Source organism: Gossypium arboreum, chromosome 9 (genome assembly GCF_025698485.1).
Source record: "Gossypium arboreum isolate Shixiya-1 chromosome 9, ASM2569848v2, whole genome shotgun sequence".
Taxonomy (NCBI): domain Eukaryota; kingdom Viridiplantae; phylum Streptophyta; class Magnoliopsida; order Malvales; family Malvaceae; genus Gossypium; species Gossypium arboreum.
The window spans coordinates 68,521,505-68,540,949 of NC_069078.1; the positions used below are offsets into that span (position 1 = coordinate 68,521,505).

At 36.1% G+C, this 19,445-nt stretch overlaps 1 protein-coding gene and 2 non-coding genes across 3 annotated transcripts; all 3 read left to right on the forward strand.

Annotated features, from left to right (window-relative positions):
* The first annotated feature begins 2,037 nt into the window (after positions 1-2,037).
* On the forward strand, positions 2,038-2,144 carry LOC128281034 (small nucleolar RNA R71). Its single transcript, XR_008271251.1, has one exon. It is a non-coding gene; the product is annotated as a small nucleolar RNA R71 (small nucleolar RNA).
* A 6,957-nt stretch (positions 2,145-9,101) lies between these two features.
* On the forward strand, positions 9,102-16,687 carry LOC108457070 (BTB/POZ domain-containing protein At3g44820-like). The gene is made up of 11 exons (XM_017755890.2): positions 9,102-9,695; positions 10,030-10,099; positions 10,407-11,615; positions 11,696-12,311; positions 13,183-13,895; positions 14,312-14,410; positions 14,669-14,889; positions 15,178-15,247; positions 15,541-15,620; positions 15,908-15,972; positions 16,153-16,687. The coding sequence occupies exons 1-11, from the start codon at positions 9,649-9,651 to the stop codon at positions 16,344-16,346; spliced, it is 3,384 nt and encodes a 1,127-aa protein (XP_017611379.2). The 5' UTR covers positions 9,102-9,648; the 3' UTR covers positions 16,347-16,687.
* Positions 13,014-13,095, forward strand: TRNAS-GCU (transfer RNA serine (anticodon GCU)). Its single transcript has one exon. It is a non-coding gene; the product is annotated as a tRNA-Ser (tRNA).
* Positions 16,688-19,445: the final 2,758 nt, after the last annotated feature.

Here is a 19,445-nt window from a genome sequence, read left to right on the forward strand (position 1 = left end):
GAAGTTAGTAACCTCACGTTTCAATGCTGGCCACCAATACAACTCACAGAGATCTCGATACATCTTATTCCCATCGAGACGTATAGTATAGGGACTACTATGCGCTTTCCTCAGAATCGATTACCTTAAATCCTCATCATTCGGTACACAAATCTGACTGTGAAAACAAAGTACCCTATCACTGTTTATCCCAAAATTAGAAGTGTCACCATTCTCAACCTGACAGAAACGCAACTCAAGGGACTTATCCCCCATCTGTTTACTTCTGATCTGCTTGGTCCATATCAGTTTCACCTGAAGTTCAACCAACAGACTCCCATCGTCGAATAGGCTATGTCGAGTGAACATTGCTATCAAATCGGTCATAGCCCTACGGCTCAACGTATCAGCCACCATGTTAGCCTTGCCAGGATGGTACTCAATGGTACAATCATAATCCTTAAGCAGCTCAACCCATCTACGCTGCCTAAGATTCAACTCCTTCTGAGTGAGAAGATACTTGAGGCTTTTATGATCAGTGTAGATGATACACTTCTCATTATACAGATAATGCCTCCAGATTTTCAATGCAAAAACCACTGCGGCCAACTCCAAATCATACGTTGGGTAATTTGCCTCATGTGTCTTCAGCTGACGAGATACATACACAACCACCTTACCTTCCTGTATTAATACATAAGCCAAATCAACGTGTGATGCATCACTATAAACGGTGAACTCCTTTTCAGACTCCGGTTGTATCAGAACAAGGGTCTCAGTTAGTACAGTCTTGAGCTTTTCAAAGCTCTCTTACTGCACATCACTCTATACAAAAGAAACTCTCTTACACAAAAGCTTAGTCAACGGAGTTATGATTAATGAGAACCCTTCTACAAAATACCGATAATAACCCGTCAACCCTAGAAAGCTACGGATCTCAGACACATTCTTCAGTTGTTTGAAATTCAACACCACCTCAATCTTACGAGGATCGACTCGTATCCCCTCAGCAGAAACTACATGTCCCAAAATGTTACTTCTCGAAGCCAGAACTTATACTTGCTGAACTTCGCATATAGTTGTTTCTCACGAAGAGTTTGTAGTTAACATGTAACTTTTTCAAGAGTTTAAGAAATTTACCAAATTACTCATTGGTTTGGTCTTTCTTCGTCGCATTGGGATATGACACACGAGGTTTATATTCTTTGCTTACCAGTTTCTGTTCACTGTGGCTAACCTCAACCTTACCTTTACTTACGATAATTTCTTGCCTCGGTTCTGGTTCATGTTCTACTAACCCTTTATTCATCTCTTACAGTGATTGCATGAAGTTGTTCTCTTGGGTTAGTATTGATATTACTTAGCAAGCTACCTTGTGGTCTTTCTAAAATCGTCTTAGCCAACTAGCCTATTTGATTCTCGATCCCTTAAATCGACGCTTGCTGATTTTTAGGTGTTGTTTCAGTGTTTTAGAAGTGAGTTTCTGACACCGAAATAAACTTTTTCAACTTCTCCTCAAGGTTCAGCTTCTTTTCCTGCTGGTAAGGTGGTTGTTGAAAGCCTGCAGGAGGTTGCGGTCTCTGGTTTCCTTGACCACCCCAAGAGAAGTTGGGATGGTTCCTCTAACCTACATTGTAAGTATTACTATAGAGATTATTCTGAGGTCTAGAATTGTTACCTATATAGTTGACTTGTTCATTCGTTGTGCTAGGGTCGTAGGCTAAGTATTCTGGATTATTTATCCCTCCTTCATTTGTATCACACTGTATCACCAGATGTATCTACGTAGTACCATATAAACCATCAATTTTCTTACTTAAAAGCTCTACCTGGTTTGTTAACATGGTAACCGCGTCTACGTTAAAAACACTAACTGCTTTTGATGGCTTTGTTCTCATGACTTGCCACTGATACTTATTCAGTGACATCTTCTCTATAAATTCATACGCCTCATTAGATGTTTTATTATTCAGAGTCCCACCGGCAGATGTATCGATCAATTATTTAGTTGAGGGCTTAAAACCGTTGTAAAAAATTTGAACCTGTAGCCATAGAGGTAACCCATGGTGAGGGCACCTTCTCAATAAGTCCTTATACCTCTCCCATGCATCATATAGGGTTTTCAAATCCATTTGTACAAAGGAGGAGATATCATTCCTCTACTTGGCTATCTTGGCCGGTGGAAAGTACTTCAACAAGAATTTTTTCGTCATTTGTTCTCATTTAGTAATAGATCCTCATGGTAGGGAGTTCAACTATTGTTTAGCTTTATTTCTTAATAAGAACAGAAACAACCGTAGCCAAATGACATTATCAGAAACGCCATTTATCTTGAAAGTGTCGTAGAATTCTAAGAAATTAGCCAAATAAGTATTTGGGTTTTTGTCCTGCAAACCATCAAACTGAACAAACTGTTGAATCATTTGAATAGTGTTAGGTTTCAGTTTAAAATTATTTATAGCAACAGCAGGTCTAACAATACTCGATTCAGCCCAGTTAAATTGGGTTTGGCATAATCGTACATAATACGAGAAGCAGGATTCAGATTTATAGGATTTACAGCAACCACAGGAGGTAGCTAATTATTATGATTTTCTGTCATCTCCTCAGTATTAATAATACTATCCTCTTGCTCTTCTATTGTACTTTTTCGACTTTGTTTGCTTCTCTACGATTTCTACGAGCTGTACTTTCGATCTTACTGTCGAATACTAGAGGTCCTGACGGGTTTCTTCTAGTCATAAACTAAAGGAACCTGCCAGAAGCAAATAAAAGAAAAGTTAGTAAATTAAAGTAAAAACAAAAATAAAATGCAATAAAAATAAAAAATGGCTAAAGTAATAAAAATTAAGTGTTCCTAATATTTTAGCCCCTAGTAACAGCACCAAAAACTTGATGATGTCATGAACTGACTAAAATACGACAAAGGGAAGCTCACCTATCGAATGGTAGTATAGCTACAGTGAGTCGAGAATATCATATCCACAAGGACTAAAAGTACTAGTAATTACTATCTTTTTATTATCTAGCCTATAAATTGAAGGATTTGTTTTAAAATCTAATTTTAACTAAACTAATTACTAAGCGACAGAGAGCGAATTGGGAAAATAATTGAAGAAAACTTATAAGAAAGACAATACCTAGGAAAGAATCCACCTAGACTTCACTTATTATTCTAAATCTAAATTAAACGATTTATTCATTTGACTTGATCCGTAGAAGTCCCTAAATTACATTAATATCTCTTTTGAGAGTAAAAATAACTGACTCTAGGTTAATTAATTAAAAATCTCTTTCTAATTAAAACCCGTATCGTCGCATTAACTCAATTTATGGATTCCCTTATAAGATTTGACTCTAATCCGGCAGATTTATGTCGTCCTATTTCTAGGATTGCATGCAACTCCACTCAATTATGCCAGATCTACTCTTAAACAGGGACTTTTACTCCACTGAATAAACAAATCAATCATGAATTAATATCCTGAAAACATTAAACATGAAGATAAGTAAACATAATTGAGATCAAGAATAAATATTTATCATGTAATTCAGAAAAATCAAATAATAAGATCTGTCATAAGTTTCATCTTCCCTAGGTATTTAGGGAATTTAGTTAATACTTGGAAAGGAAAACATCTCAAAAATAGGAAAACAACAAAACATAAAGAAACCCAAAAACTTCTAAGAAATTGAATGGAGATCTCCAGTCTTGAAGGAAATCCTGCTTCTAAGTTGAGTCCGTCGGCATTCTTCGAGTCTTTTCTGTGTTCTACTCTGCGTGTCCCCTTTAGGTCCTCTTCTAGTGTGTATTTATAGATTTTAGAATGCTCAGAAACCCAAAAAATTAAGTTTTTCAGCGTAACAGGGAAGCAAGGTGTGAAATCGACACGGACTGGTACATGAGCGTGTGGCCAGCCCGTGTGGCTCACAGGGGCGTGTAGCCAGCCCGTGTGGAAATGCCCAGGCCGTGTGGTCCTAGAAATAGTTCTTTTTGCTTGATTTTGGCTCATTTTTCGCTCTTTTTGCTCCCTTATGCTCACCTAAGTATAGAAACATGAATTTAAAATATTAGGAGCATCAAATTCACTAATTCATATAATAAATCATCCAAAATTGTAATCAAGAATGGGATTAAAAACATGTTTCTTTTATGGCTTACCAAAGTAAAAGATGTTACATACATGACATGAGATTAATTGAATTGTTTGGAATTGATAATGTGAAATGAATTATTATATAGATTAAGAATCGAACCAACCGGTAAATAACCGAGGAAAAGGAAATATTGTGGATTAATCCTTAATCTTTCTTCTATTGTTGTTTTCACTTGGTAAGTTCATACGGTATAATTATGTGATTATATATATATATTTTGTGATTGAATTGCAAATTGATTATGTTTGAATGTATATTTGAAATGGTTACATAATAGTATAAAAAGGTGAGAAATGGATTGAATTGTAAAGTATGGTCCTGATATGTTAATAGAGCCGGATGAATGTAAGATTGGATACAATTGACATGCCAATAGGGTTGATATCGCGTTAGTGTGAGATATGTGTAAAAAATGATATGGAGCAAAAAATTTAGCGGAGATATCAAAATTTATGTTGAAATCTTGTATTTGTTATGGATTACCAAGCTTTGTCTCTATGAAAACCTTGATGTGGTGTAGTTATTGCTCTATTGAGATGTTTGGTGTGGTGGAGGGATGATATATTACATGATACCATATTATGCCTGCAGGCTTTGCACTACGATGCCTCGATGTGGTGTAGTTAATTCTTTATTGAGCTATTTGGTGTGGTGTAGTTACCCGAGTATTTGTATCTTATTATTTTAGTTCATTGGAATCATTGTTTAAAATGGTATATGATTGAGAATATGTATTGATATGATCAATTTGTTAATATGATTCATGTTATATATCTCTTATTGAATGATATGAAAATGTATCGTATTGAATAAATGAGAGATTTTACGATTGATACATGAAATGCTCACCTTGTTGTTGTAAATGTCTTGATAGAAAATTGTATTAAATTAGTTATATTTGTTTACTTAATTGTGAATTGAGGTAAAAGTATTGTTTAAATACCTATGAACTTACTAAGTATGTTAATGCTTACCCCGTTTCATTTTTTGTTTCATGTAGTTGTATCTTCTCGGAACTTGGCTATCGGATCACTTCCAAGGCTCACACTATCCAGCGTCATTTTCAGTAGACTTTTGTTTCATTTTGGCCCGATTATAAGTAGCATGTAATAGGGGTAAATTTTTTTTATGTGTTTAAGATTTAAACTTTTGAACTTGCTTATTTTGATATATTATAAGTGTAATGTGGAAGAATGGTGATGTTGTTTTGGTTAGTTGAATATTGTTTATGCATATATGCCTTAGTTGTTGAACATACTTTTATTGATGTGTTATAATACATCTTGAAATGGATTGGCATGATGAATGTATAGATAAATGATGTTGTCGTGTGAATAAGTTGAATGATCTGAAATTCTTGGTTTGTGATGCTGTCATTAAGGCATATTGGTTAGTTATTTAGGATATGTTTGTATGGCATGTTTTGAATTGGTACATGACTTATATATATATATATGAAACATTTGTTTAAGTGAAAAAATTATAGTTAGTATAGAAATGGAAGTACCTTGAGCATGTTTGAACTATGGTTCTTGTAGGGTTTAAAGTGGTATTGATGCTAGACTAATGTATTTTGGGTTACTTAAGACATGGTACTTTAATTTGAGCATGAATTGTGATTTTAAACTTATAACTTTTTGACTAGCTAGGAAAAAACATCGATATTAAGGATCAAGGTATAGATAATTTTCTCCCAAAATCGATACCTACAAAAAGGTACCGATAAAATGATTTTGATTCAAAACTTCCAAATTTAGCATCGATACTCATAATAAGTATCGATAATTCTTTCTAAAATATCGATACCTAAAATTGGTAGATTGTCAAAATGGTATTAATAATGTTTTTTGTATTAATTCTTGTTGCAAAAATATCGATAATTATTTCCTCAATTTTGATACCTATTTTAAAGTTTTGAAATTTTTTAGATTGGTCCACATTTATGCTTGTATCTAAATGATTGTAGTTAAAAGTTTAATTTAGTCTCATATTTATAAATAATTATTAATTTGTATATAAAGGCAATGATTTGAGATTGAAATTTGTTTCTGAATGTTCTGGTATGTGTAGTAACATCTCGTAGCTCAGATCCGACAACCAAGTTAGATGAAAAGTGTTACATTTATTGATATCAGAGCTACGATTTAGTAGATTCTAAGACTAAACGTAGTGTGTTTGGAGTCTAAAAATTACATGCCACTTATAACTTGTGATAGTGTGATGCTTTTGATCCAATTTGACCTTGTTTCCTTATAGATATAAAGATGTAGGTTGAATCTAACTGTGTTGTTACCAATGAAGTCGAAAGTAATGTCTCGGCTCTTAAACAATGAGCAAGTCATAGTTTGTCAGTTCTGCAGATGTCCAAGAATGAGGCGAAAAATGTCTTTTTTAGAGTAATAGGTCAATGGTTCAATGAATTCTTGCAAGCCAATCCTATGGCTCCACAACCTCCACCCCCTAGTAAGCCTACCTCGGTACCCCCTAGTCCTCAAAGCTTGAACCATATACTTATGCATCGACCTTCGATCGACAAACTTTGAAAATGTAGGGCCGAAGTGTTCAGAGGCAAGACAAATGAGAATCCTGCTAGAACTGAATTCTAGTTAGAAAATACTTAGAGGGTATTTGATGAAATGGCATGTTCACTTGACGACTATTTCAAATGTGTTGTATAACTGTTGAAAGACGGGGCGTGCTAATGGTGACATACATTGTTAGCTATCATACCAAAAGACAGAGTTAATTGGGAATGTTTCCGAGTTGAATTTCAAAAGAAATATGTTAGTAAATGGTCCCTGGATAAGAAAAAGAAAGAGTTTCTTGAGCTGAAACAGGGAAACAAGTCTGTAACAGAATATGAACGAGAGTCTATACAGCTTAGTAAATATGCTCGCGAGATTGTACCAACCGAAGAAGAAATGTGTGTTTGTTTTGAAGACGAACTGAATGATGAAATTAAAATGTTGGTTGGAGCAATGGAAATATGGGAATTTGTGGTTTTGTCTGATCAGGCGCAAAAAATGGAAGAGATCTATAACAGTAAGATAAAAAGTTGAAATGAAATTTCGTGACTCTGGTAAATGAAATTAAATTCTCACGAAGTAGAGGTCATACCTTAGAAAGAGCTCTCCAGATAAATGAGTATCTACCTTGTGTAATACTTTCTGGCATCCTTTTTTTGATACCATACTTACACTGAAGAACACGTACCCATAAAGTACCATCCTTTGAGGTTAAAGCATACACAATTTCATAAAAAAAAGAGATATTTTGATCCCCCAAATGAAAAAGCCCAAGGCCTTCACAAGTGTGAGGTTGACAAACAGAGTCCTAGTTAATTAAAGCTATCTTTTTTGAACCATTCAAGGAACCCCAAAACGAACTGCCTGACCAAACCTTCAATCTCCGCACAAATTCCTTTACGGATCAGCATGGATTGCATAAAACAGTTTGGGATAGACAAGGGCATAGACTGTGCCAAAGTAACTCAACCTACAATAGATTGTTGTCTGGCATTCCAATTGAATAATCTGTTACGTACCTTTTCTACTACAAACCTTAATGTAATATTAGTAATCCATTCATGAAATAAAGGCACCCCTAGATATGTACCAGATTTTGCACCCTTTGAAAACCAAGGAAGTCGCTTATTCTATCTTCTATGGCCTCATCCACCCTACGAGAAAAGTAAATATTTGTCTTCCGAGTGTTAACCCGATGCCCCGAGAGGTCACAGAAATTATCAAGCGTCTCCTTAAGAATATGAGCTTATTGTATATCTGCTTTAGCAAAAATAACTACATCATCTACAAAAAAAAGAAAACAAATAAGATAAGTTTGGACCTGACCTAGAAAAACGTAAAGGGCACCACCTACCATTAGAGATAGTTGAATGGATATCGTGACCTAACCACTCCATGTATAAAACAATTAGATACGACGATAAAGGATATTCTCATCGAATCCCTCTAACTAGCTTAAATTTTTGAATAAAGACTCCATTCCACCACACCTGTATATAGAGGTGTGCATGGTCGGGCAATGACCCACCCAAGGCCCGCCCTAGAAAAATGGGAGGGTTTTGGTAAAAATATAGGCGAAAAATGGGCTTGGACAAAAACGAGGCTGTTTAGAAAATGGGCAGCCTCGGGTAAGATTTTTTTGGCCCGGGCCCGACCCAATTTTAATATTAAATTATTTTTAAAAATTATTTTTAATTTTAAGTAACTTTAGTATTTTACTTTACTCTTTTTGTTGTTTTTAATGTTATTTTAATATTGTAAAACTTTTGTTATTAATATAATTTAGTTCTTAATTTAATTTAATTTGTTTCAATTTTTCAATTTTAATATAATTACTTTTTATTTTATTTTTAATTTATGTATTATTTTAAGAATTATTTTAGTCTTATTTTTTATTTGTTTTTGTTTTAATATTTGTTTTTATGTTTTAAATGTATTTGATTTATTATATTTTAAAGTTTTTATTTAATAAAAAAGTAAAAAAATTAATATGGCCGGGCCTTGGCCGGGCAAGGCTCGGGCCTACCATTTTTTCTCGGATTGGGCTTGGACAAATTTCTAGACCCATATTTCGAGCCAGGCTGGGCCCGGGCCTTAAAAACGGGCTGAAATTTTTTTATGAGCCCAGCCCAAACCCAGCCTGGCCATGCACACCTCTACCTGTATAGTAAAACCCATTATGAGAAACATAATAACCCTCCAAAGTTTGGAATACCCGCAACCTATAAAAAAAGCGGTAATAAAATCTCACTAAATACTATCATATGCCTTTTTTAAATCTATTTTAACCGTGATCCACCTCTTTATATTTTTCATCGAGGGAATAACGTCTGATATGCACGTCTGATATGCATAACTTTATTGAAAACATAATTTAATCAAATAAATTTAATTGTGATAAATATTATAATTTTAAAATTAAAATTAACTAAATTAAATTGCATAACTGAATCCACGTCTTATAATCTTAAAGAAAGAGAGAGAGAGATGATAATGTTTCAAATCATTTACCTTTTGCCTTCTCAGTTGTTTGCTTTATCGTGATCTGTGCATGCCTTGTTCAATTAAACATATTTATTCTCTTTTTTCAGCCAAAGGAAACACTGGTATATTTTTTAGTTTATAGTGTATCTTCTTTTATAAGGTTGTCTTTTTCTTTTTTCTTTTCCTTTTTTTCCAAAGGGTTTAGTTTCAGTAGTAAACAGCAAAATTTAGGATCCATGAAATGGAGTTCCAGCTTATGATGCAAGACAAGGCATTTAGCTGTAAAGTTCCACGGTTGCCCACACGCCCCCTGTGTCTGTGTGGTTCTCTCTTTTTTTATCTGTTCATAAGATTTTAAATTTTAATCTCTGATTAGAATAAATACTATTATGCTTTTCATTTTAAAATTTTGATTTTGGTGGATTTTTCGTGTTGTGAGGGGCAAAGCATTTATTAAAGACCCCAATTCAAGAGTTGGGGTCTTTCCCTTTCTCTCTCAGTCATGGCACCTGCCAAGCTTTCTGGGTTTTGTAAACAAGGAAATGACTGGTAAGCTCCAACACTTGTTCTATCTCTCCAATCTATCTTTGTAATTGAACTTCTTTTACAATTCTTTGCTCTTTTTTCTTATCTGGGTTGTCTTATTTTCGTTCAAATTTGAGACTGAATTTGAAGTACTACTGCTTTATTTTTCATCTAATTTCATGAATGCATAAAAAAAGTTAAACCTCTGTGCGGCTTGATCAAGTTTTGCTTCTTCTTTTCTAGTTTTGGGTTTATAGAAGAAAGACAAAAGGGTCTATTTTGGCAGCTATAAGCAAAATTATTCACTTACAATGGAGTTAATGTGGTATGTTTTGTGATTTGGTTTTTATGGGTACAGGCTTTATAACGCAAGGCTGCCAAGTGATATAACCATTATTGTGGATGGTGTAAAATTTCATCTTCATAAGGTAAGTCAAAATTTTCGTTTTCATTGAGCACTTGGATAGTTGCATTAGCCTTCATGCATGCTTGCTCTTCTGAGTCTTACTCTTACACCTGAAACAATTCGACCTAAGAATTGAATAGCTATGACCAACTTGTTATGTTAAGCTTTATGATCATATTTTCTGTAACAGTTTGGTCTTTTCCTATTGTTCTGGTAAATGCAATTGTCATAAACTTGTGTTTTCCCCTTTGTACTGTACCTTAAGGTAAGACCAACATGGTGATGTTATGCAATAAAATGTCATGCTTTATGATCATATTTTACTGCAGTTTCCTCTCATGTCGAAATGTGGAAAGATTGCTTGCATGTTGGAAGAAATGCAAAGTATCCATGATAGGACTTTTACCACAAAGCTTGAAGAATTCCCTGGTGGCTCCGACACTTTCTTGTTTGCAGCAAAATTCTGCTATGGAATTCAGGTGGAATTTACAGCTAGAAATATAATAACAGTGTACTGTGCAGCGGACTACCTTGAGATGACAGATGAGTATGGGGAAGATAATTTACTTTCTAAGGCGGAAAGTTTCTTCCACAAAAATGTACTTCACAACTGGAAGGATTGTGTATTGGCTTTGCAAAGTTGCGAATCATGCATGCCAAGGGCGGAAAAGCTCCACATATTACAGAAATGTCTGAATGCTGTATCTACGATGGTTTGTACAGATCCGAGTTTGTTTGGTTGGCCCATGATGATGTATGGTAGCCTCCAGAGCCCCGGTGGAAGCATTCTATGGAATGGAATAAACACTGGGGCAAAAATCCGAAGCGCAGAATCTGACTGGTGGTTCGAAGACATCTCTTATTTCAGTGTAGGTTTGTTTGAAAGACTTATCAAAACAATGGAAGCAAGGGGTATTAGATCTGAATATCTAGCTGGTGCTGTAATGTACTATGCCAGAAAGTTTCTACCAGGTCTGGGCCGATGGCAGAGTAGACCGAGTAGCAAAGCCAGGACAGTCGCGAGTTTTAGCTTGATTCCTGCTGCTGTTGATCAAAGGGATTTACTGGAAAACATCGAAAAGCTTCTCCCAAAAAAGAAGGGCAAGTCATTCTGCCGTTTTTTACTTGGACTTCTTCGTGTTGCATCAATATTAGGTGTCAATCGGACATGCCTGGATTCTTTGGAGAGGAGAATAGGAATGCAACTCGAACTGGCTGGCCTTGATGGTCTTTTGATTCCTTCTTTCTCGAATTCGGATACTCTATATGATACTGATTGTGTTGAACGGATCATCCATCATTTTTTGTCATCCGAATCAGGGTTAACATTATTTTCCCCACCATCACTAGACCTCTTATCCTCACCATCATTTGAGCCCTTAAGAAAAGTTGCTAGATTAATTGATAATTATCTAGCCGAAGTTGCTTCTGATGTAAATTTGAAACCAGGAAAGATACGTTCCCTCGCAGAGGTCCTTCCAGACTCTTCTAGAACTTTGCACGATGGGCTTTACAGAGCACTTGACATCTATTTCAAGGTTCTTTTTTACTGAACCAACTTTGATTTAAATGGAGTCTTTCCTTTTTGAGATTTTTAACTTCTATTACCATTGTGCAGGCACACCCTTGGCTTTCTGATAGAGAGAAGGAAGTCCTTTGCAACATCATCGACTATGGGAAACTCTCCATCGATGCCTGTGCCCATGCTTCCCAAAACAAAAGATTGCCACTCAGAGTTGTTCTCCAAGTCTTGTTCTTCGAGCAATTGCATTTAAGAGCAGCTTTAGCTGGTTGTCTCAATGTCTTGGAAGCTGAAAGTGCTCCTATGCGTCAGGGGATTGCCCCAACGGAGATAGCTGGTAATGTGACTGCCACTGGTGAAACCAGCCAGCGGATTGTTCAAAGAGATGGATGGGTGACAATTGTACGTGAAAATCAAGTTTTAAAAGTGGATATGGAAAGGATGAGGTCTAGAGTTGGAGAACTTGAAGACAAAGTCAGTAAAATAAAGCTAGAAATGAAAAAAGTGAAAAAATCACGTAACTCACTCAGTTCCCCCTGTATAGTTGCTGGGAAATTCGGATGCAAGCCTCTTTCAAAATCCTCAGATTCTCAAACGGATGTTGTTGGCAGCACAGGACCAACTCCAAGACCATCATTCGAGCAACCACATTCTTCCCGTCATTCCGGGCATCGAAAAAGTTTATCCTTGTTCCGAGATTTAACACTTGGAAGCTAACATCATCTTTTCAACATACAAACAGCAGGTGGGTGCTCTTTCAAAAGTCACTCCCTAACAAAAGATTTTCTTGTGTTGTACATGAAATAGTAAAAAAAGGGGTTCATATCACCTATAGTTTTGGTGTTTACACTTTGAAATCTTCACCATTCATGATTTTTATTTTGGGATCATTAAGGTTTGATGTGGAGGGGCATAATTTTCATGAATGGTCAAGATTTCATGTGATCTGTAGGTGATATGAAGCTTTAATAGCTTTGTTTGAGTCCATTCAATTGGATAGGTATATTCATTTAGGATGTTGAAAATTCACAGGCTTGAAAGTTAATAGGTGTAGCCCTACATTTTCTGTATTGGTGCCATTATAGAAGTAAATATGATTCCATTGGTTTACATGTATAGCTCTGTAAATCTAAGTTATAGGTTTGCTTTTTTGGCCAGTGTTGTAACTTATTTAAATATTCAGTGTATACACACATGTATAAGGATGTTTGAATAAATGTTTGTCAAAACCTTGAATCATTCTCTATCTGAATACGTTTACTTTTCAATTTCGATTTGAACTCTGAAAATCGAACTCAAACACTATTTTGTCCAAATTGATGATTTACAAAAACAGCAAAATCTTTACTGACTTCCAAATTAGAAATTGTCTAAATTACTTTTATATTTTAAATATGACATTCTATTCAACGCCGTCGCTTTGGCCGAGTGGTTAAGGCGTGTGCCTGCTAAGTACATGGGTTTCACCCGCGAGAGTTCGAATCTCTCAGGCGACGATTTAAATTTTAAAATTTTTTCCGCTATCATATTTTCATTTTTTTGCCACGTCGATACCTTCCTCTACCCGCGTAGTACTTGATCAGAACTCCAATCACTCCGGGGAAGCCCTGTCTCGTTTCGAAGTTCAAAATCAAACACAAATGTCAATTCCAAGGCCCGCTTTATTGTTCTTTACTTTCTTTTACTCCCCCCAATTTTTGCTTCGTTGCCGTCTTTCAACTCTATATCTCCGGTCTCCATGTTGGAAATGTCAATTTCATCAGCCCCAAGCTTCAACGTCTCAACTTTCTCCAATGGCGGAGCTAACTGTACAACTACGAATAAGGTGATAGGGACTAGAGCTTTCGCTTGTCTTAAATATATTAATAGCATCGAATCTCGTTTGAAATTAACTTCACCGGTATTAGTTCATACGCACGTTTTAACTTTCACGAACCGCGACCTTTCGGTTCGCTGCGTTAGGCCGGATTCTACGGGGAACACTATTAGTGGTTCACTGGAAGGGGAAAAAGGTAATTTTGATGATGAATCTAGGGTTGTAGAGATTGGAAGCGGTGATCGACAGATAGATGACTTCGGCGGCGGCGGAGATAATGGAGGCGGTGGTTCATTCGGTGGCGGCGATGGCGGTGAAGGTGACAGTGAAGGTGAAAGAGAGTTTGGGCCAATATTGAAGTTTGAGGATGTGATGAAGGAAGTGGAAGCTAGAGGAGTGGAGCTGCCTCCAGACATGATGGAAGCTGCGAAAAGGAATGGAATCCGGAAATTGTTCCTTCTTCGTTACTTGGATTTGCAGGTCGGATTATAAAGCTTTTACTTTTACTCTTTTTTTGTTGTTGCTTTTGTTTGATTGATGAGAAAATGGAGGGAAAATAAACTGAAATAAAAGTGTGAATCTTCATTTTTAAGGAATTTGCTTACACAAGCAACTGATAGAGAAATTTGCTTCATTTGATATTGAGTAATAGTACAATTTCTTATCATGGTGTTTAATCAGGAATAACTGTATTTTAGGGTCAAAAAGTACTTTAAATTTTTGTTTAGGTCAATTGAATACTAATGCACATTAAGGATAAAAAATGGCTTAGATTGGGTTGGTTCTTGTTAGTTTCCTCTGTTTTACTTTTACATTTGCAGCAGTTAATTGTTTTTATCATTTTTTTTATGAGTAGGCTATCTTATGCTCTCACTTTTCTTTTACCTTGTTGACAGGAATCAGTTTGGCCACTTGGCTTTTTAATAAAATACTGCTCTATGCTCCGGAACCGAATGCTAGCTGATCCTTCATTTCTTTTCAAAGTTGGAACCGAGGTTTGTTGAGTGTCATTTTTATATTTATTCGCAGGGTTAGCTAAACGTTAATGTTTTCTGAAAGTTTTTCATAACCATGTTAAGGCATTATGAATGTACTACCAAGTGACTATTTACATTAACCATATACCTTGGTGCCTGTCTCCTCATTATGCTGTGACTAGCATGATAAGCCTAACTGTAGTTTAGGGGCATGTAGTTGTGGTTGGTGCTTCAGTTTTCCACTTTTGATTTTTTTCTTTTGATGACATGATGCAGATAGTAATTGATTCTGGCTGCGCAACATATGCGGAAATGAAGAAAAGGGGAAAGGATTTTTGGGCAGAGTTTGAGTTGTACTTTGCCGATCTTTTGGTCGGTATAGTGGTTGACATTGCTTTGGTTAGTATGTTAGCACCATATGCTCGTTTTGGTCAACCATCCGCATCCAGAGGATTATTTGGTAGCTTCCAGCGTGCTGCTTCTGTTCTTCCTAGCAGGTTATTATAACATAACAACAGCTTTTGTCTTATGAAATTCTGAGCTCCTAGTTTCATGTTTGAATTTTATGTATTCCTTTGAGTTTGTTCATTGGTAGATACTCTCGCTGTTTGATACTACAGTAGATTTCATGCTTGAGATATTTGTTCTTTAGATAAAACAAAAAATTTTAATTTTGCTCTTTTCTTGCTTTATGTGTTTTTCTTGCCTCCTATCTAGTTCCAACTTTATATTTTACTCAGATTTAAATAATTTTTAAGACAATGTCAACTGTTCTACTATTGCAGTGTTTTTGAAGCTGAAAGACCAGGATGTAAATTCTCAGTGAAACAACGGATTGCAACATATTTTTATAAGGTACCCAGAGTTGAGTAATCAATGAATTATATGGAATGTTGAAGCAGGGAGGTGATATTGCTTCATGTTCTGATTAAATGATGATGACTCATTTAGTTAGCCCTTAGAGAATTGTTGTAGAGTATCATTTTCTTGCAGCGTCATAGCTCTTTGCATTTCCTCATACGGTTCCACTGCCAGTGTCTTCTGCTGTTAATGTAACATTTTTTTCCTCTTCAAAAAAAAGGAAAAGAAAAGAAGGATCAAGGACATTTTCTGTTTTTAGCTTATTTGTTGGCTTATTTTGGATCCAGGGTGTTTTGTATGGCTCAGTAGGGTTCGGCTGTGGTATTGTTGGCCAAGGCATTGCAAATCTGGTAATGACTGCCAAAAGGTACAGTTTTCTCATTGATACTTGTACCTTTTCATGGTTCACCGGTTATACTCAAGACTGTCTTGGCGTTTTTTCCTGCCCAAATTTCAATGTTTTTTCCTTCAATAATTTGGGTTTACAATGGAGTATGTAGGCAATCTAATTGCCTATTCCACTTCTTAGTCCCATCTCTCATCTTGGAATGATTTGAGTTGAGGTGCTTTATCTGAAAGCATTTATAGTATTGACTGTTTTTGTCATTTCCTGTTGAGGTATTTCTCACTTGTATAACTCTTCTAAATGATCAGGAGCATAAGGAAATCAGATGAGGACATTCCTGTCCCACCTCTTCTAAAAAGTGCTGCTCTTTGGGGTATGTTTAACCCTATTAAGATTCCGACTTTTAACTTCAGTCTCGTACTTCTTAATCGTTCTTTACTCCTGACAACCATTTCATTCAGTGCTCGAAGTAGTTGGAGCCTTGAATGCTATTTAAATAACTGAAAATCGGTTTTTATCTCGATCCTGCCTAACGGTTTGCCATCTTTATCAGGTGTTTTCCTCGCTGTATCTTCCAACACCCGTTATCAAATTATTAATGGATTAGAGCGTCTGGTAGAAGCATCACCAGTGGCGAAGCAGGTTCCACCAGTTGCAATGGCCTTCACGGTAGGTGTGCGGTTTGCCAATAATATATATGGTGGTATGCAATTTGTAGATTGGGCCAAATGGAGTGGAGTGCAATAGAGCAAAGCATATCCATCTTTCTGCCAGATCGGAACCCCCCACCAGCCAGTGTGGCCATGACAATCACAAAAATGACACCCAGAGATAGGAACAAAATTAAAGAATTAGATACATAGGGGTGGTTGAATGATTTTTTCCATTAAGAGAAGCTTTCTTTTCTTCATCTTCATCAGGCTTTCTATCATGACAAGCCATTTGCATGGATTACGAAAATTCCGTGTTTTAGGTCAGTATTGCTGTTCATGTGGAGTTTTCTTTTTTTAGAAAATTCCCCTCTTAATACTTGGACTTATAAATTATTTTAACTGGGTTTTTCTGAATAAATTAAAATATAAACTAAATATGTGTTGGATATATCAGTTTTTTTTTTTCAAGTTACAGGCATAGGGAAAATTACTTGTTCAATTTTGATGCAGTTGACAAAACGGTTATTCTAGTTTTAATTCGATCACTTAATTTTTGAAAAATAACAAGATAGTGATTTTAACCATTTTTTGTCATAAACATAACGGAAAAGTGACATGGCATTTAACGAAGTCCTTGTTGTCATTAATCGGCTAGTTGGATGGTTAGCATCAATTTAAACAACCCAATTTATCACCAATTTAGGGTTTAAGCAATAGAAGAAGAGAAAAAGAAGAATAGGAGGAGAAGAAATGGAGTTGTTGACCTTGTGACCCGATTCAAATTCCTTCCAAAGGATTGGGCTTACCTCACCTCAACCTTAGTTTTCACTTGTTGGCATTTGGTTGTCCCTTTGGAATAACCGCTTCCTTTGTTTTGAAAATCATGAGTTCAAATGATTGTTTGGTTTGTCTGTATGTTCTCTTTGTTTTGCTTCTGATTTTGTTTTATGCAACTTGATAATGTTGGTAATGGAGTTTCTCCTCTTTTGTTATTCTTCTTTTAATTTTGCACTTTTGATTTTGTTTGGTAATTTTGCACTTTTAACAAAAATCTTTTAAAAAAGTACTTACATAGAAATAATACTCGAAATTGGTCATTAAAATTAAAAATTAAATTCAGAGTTAAAAAATATAGCTTTGAAAAATTCAATTGTTCAATCAATAATTATATAAGAAAAATTATAAACATTTAATTTTTCATTAGACAAAATATGGAAGAGTTGGGATTAGTTTTTGGGGGTTTTTTCTCTCCTTTGAGAGTTTTTCCTCTGCTACTGTAGCTCGTTTTCCTCTGCTTATATAGCACGTTTTCTAGGTTTTGTTATTCTTTTTTTTTTTATTGGTGGTCTGGGTGTTGTGAGGGTTTTGGGTTCTGAGATGGCTGATGTGAAAGGGGATTTTCAAGGGCTGTCGCTGGAAGATGTTGAAGAAGAGGAAGTTGTCAAATTAGAAAAACCAATCTCTAGTACTGGAGAATCGCTAGAGAATTACCTTGTCAGAACATTTCTAGCATCGAACGTGGTTATTTTCCGTCTATGAAAGCCACTTTGGCAAATGTTTGGCATCCTATAGGAGGGATCACGATTTCTGATCTATCTTATGGGAGATTTTTGTGTAGACTGTTTCATAAGGTAGATGTTGATCGTATAAAAGTGAGAGGACCATGGAATTTCAATTCACATCTTCTGATTCTGCGAAGGTTACATGATGAAGATGATCCTAAGACTATCCCATTAAACACCGTTGATTTCTGGGTTTTAGTTGAAGAACTTCGTCATTGATTTACTTCAGAAGTGGTGGCTAGACAAATGGGGAATTTCATTAGGCAGCTTATCCATTATGATTGTAAAGCTATTACTCTCAGCTATACCGAGGTTTTAAAGGTAAGGGTTAGGGTGGATGTGGAGAAACCGCTAAAACGAAAAAAGAAAATAGTTCTGCCAAATGGAACGATAAGATATGTGAAATTTGCTTATGAAAAGTTAACTCTATTTTGTTTCCTTTGTGGAAAATTAGGCCACAGAGAGAGCTTTTCTCCATTACGTGTTTTGTAGAATGATCAGGAGCTTTATTTTGGCTGGGATATTTCTTTGAAGGTTTCTTTTAAGCGTGCGGTGGCCCCGTGCAACAGGTGGTTGAGGGAGGAGGGTGGTGGTGCACTGGGAATAGAATGGAGGAATTTTAGGGGGAACACCCTTGTCATAGGAAATATGGGGGCGAGATTGGTGCGACCTAGTAATGGGCAATTAAGGGCGAATCTTGGGTGAATAAATGAGGAAAATTTGAATCCAAATGTCTTGCCTATGGGATATGGTCAGAATAGGGGGTTAATTTGGAAGAATAACATGGATTTGGTTATAACGCAAGATGAGCCATCAACTGGGCTTTCGAGTGGTGATTTTGATGATATTATGGAGGAAGATGATCCAATGGTTAATGGGGAAAGCTTGAAGCGGCCTCGCCTTCATTTGGCTAATAGTGAAGGAAATAATAATAGAAATAGTGATGAATACCAAAATGAAATATCGACAGGCCTCGCTCAGCATGTCAGCCTTGAGTAATGAGGCTTGTTAGCTGGAACGTCCGGGGCTTGGGTAACCCTGGGACGGTTCGTCGTCTTCGGCACACGCTGAATGACATTAACCCCTCTATAATTTTTCTGGTGGAAACGAAATTACAGAGTAGGTGGATAAAAGGTGTTCAGAGATCATGTGGTTATTTGAATGGTATTGATGTGTCTTCGGTAGGGAGTAGTGGGGGGCTCTCCCTGGGATGGAAATCGGGTATTTCTATTACTTTAAGGTCATTTTCTAATAGTCATTTTGATGTTCTGATTAATGAAGATACTAATGGAACGTGTTGGTAATGCACTGGTTTCTATGGAGCGCCGCAAGAAACTCACAGGGAAGATTCAGGGCAACTGTTGCGGCAATTAAATGGTTATCCTACTATTCCATGGCTTATATTCAAGGATTTCAATAAAATATTATTTTTCTTTGAAAAGAAAGATGGCTTGCTTCATAGTGATAAACAGATGCGAGCTTTTAGTGTTGCCCATAAGGATTACGAGCTTAAGGATCTGGGGTATGATGGTGTATGGTACACTTAGGAACGTAGACAGTTTGCTAGCAATAACATCAGTGAGAGGTTAGACAGGGCTATTGCTAATGGTGTGTGGAGTACAACTTTTCAG

Excerpts from the sequence above, each read along its gene's own strand:
- LOC108457070 (XM_017755890.2), top strand. The coding sequence starts at position 9,649 with ATGGCACCTGCCAAGCTTTCTGGGTTTTGTAAACAAGGAAATGACTG. Across the intron at positions 10,100-10,406 it reads TAAAATTTCATCTTCATAAG|TTTCCTCTCATGTCGAAATG; the intron begins GTAAGTCAAAAT and ends ATTTTACTGCAG. Across the intron at positions 15,621-15,907 it reads CTGGTAATGACTGCCAAAAG|GAGCATAAGGAAATCAGATG; the intron begins GTACAGTTTTCT and ends CTAAATGATCAG.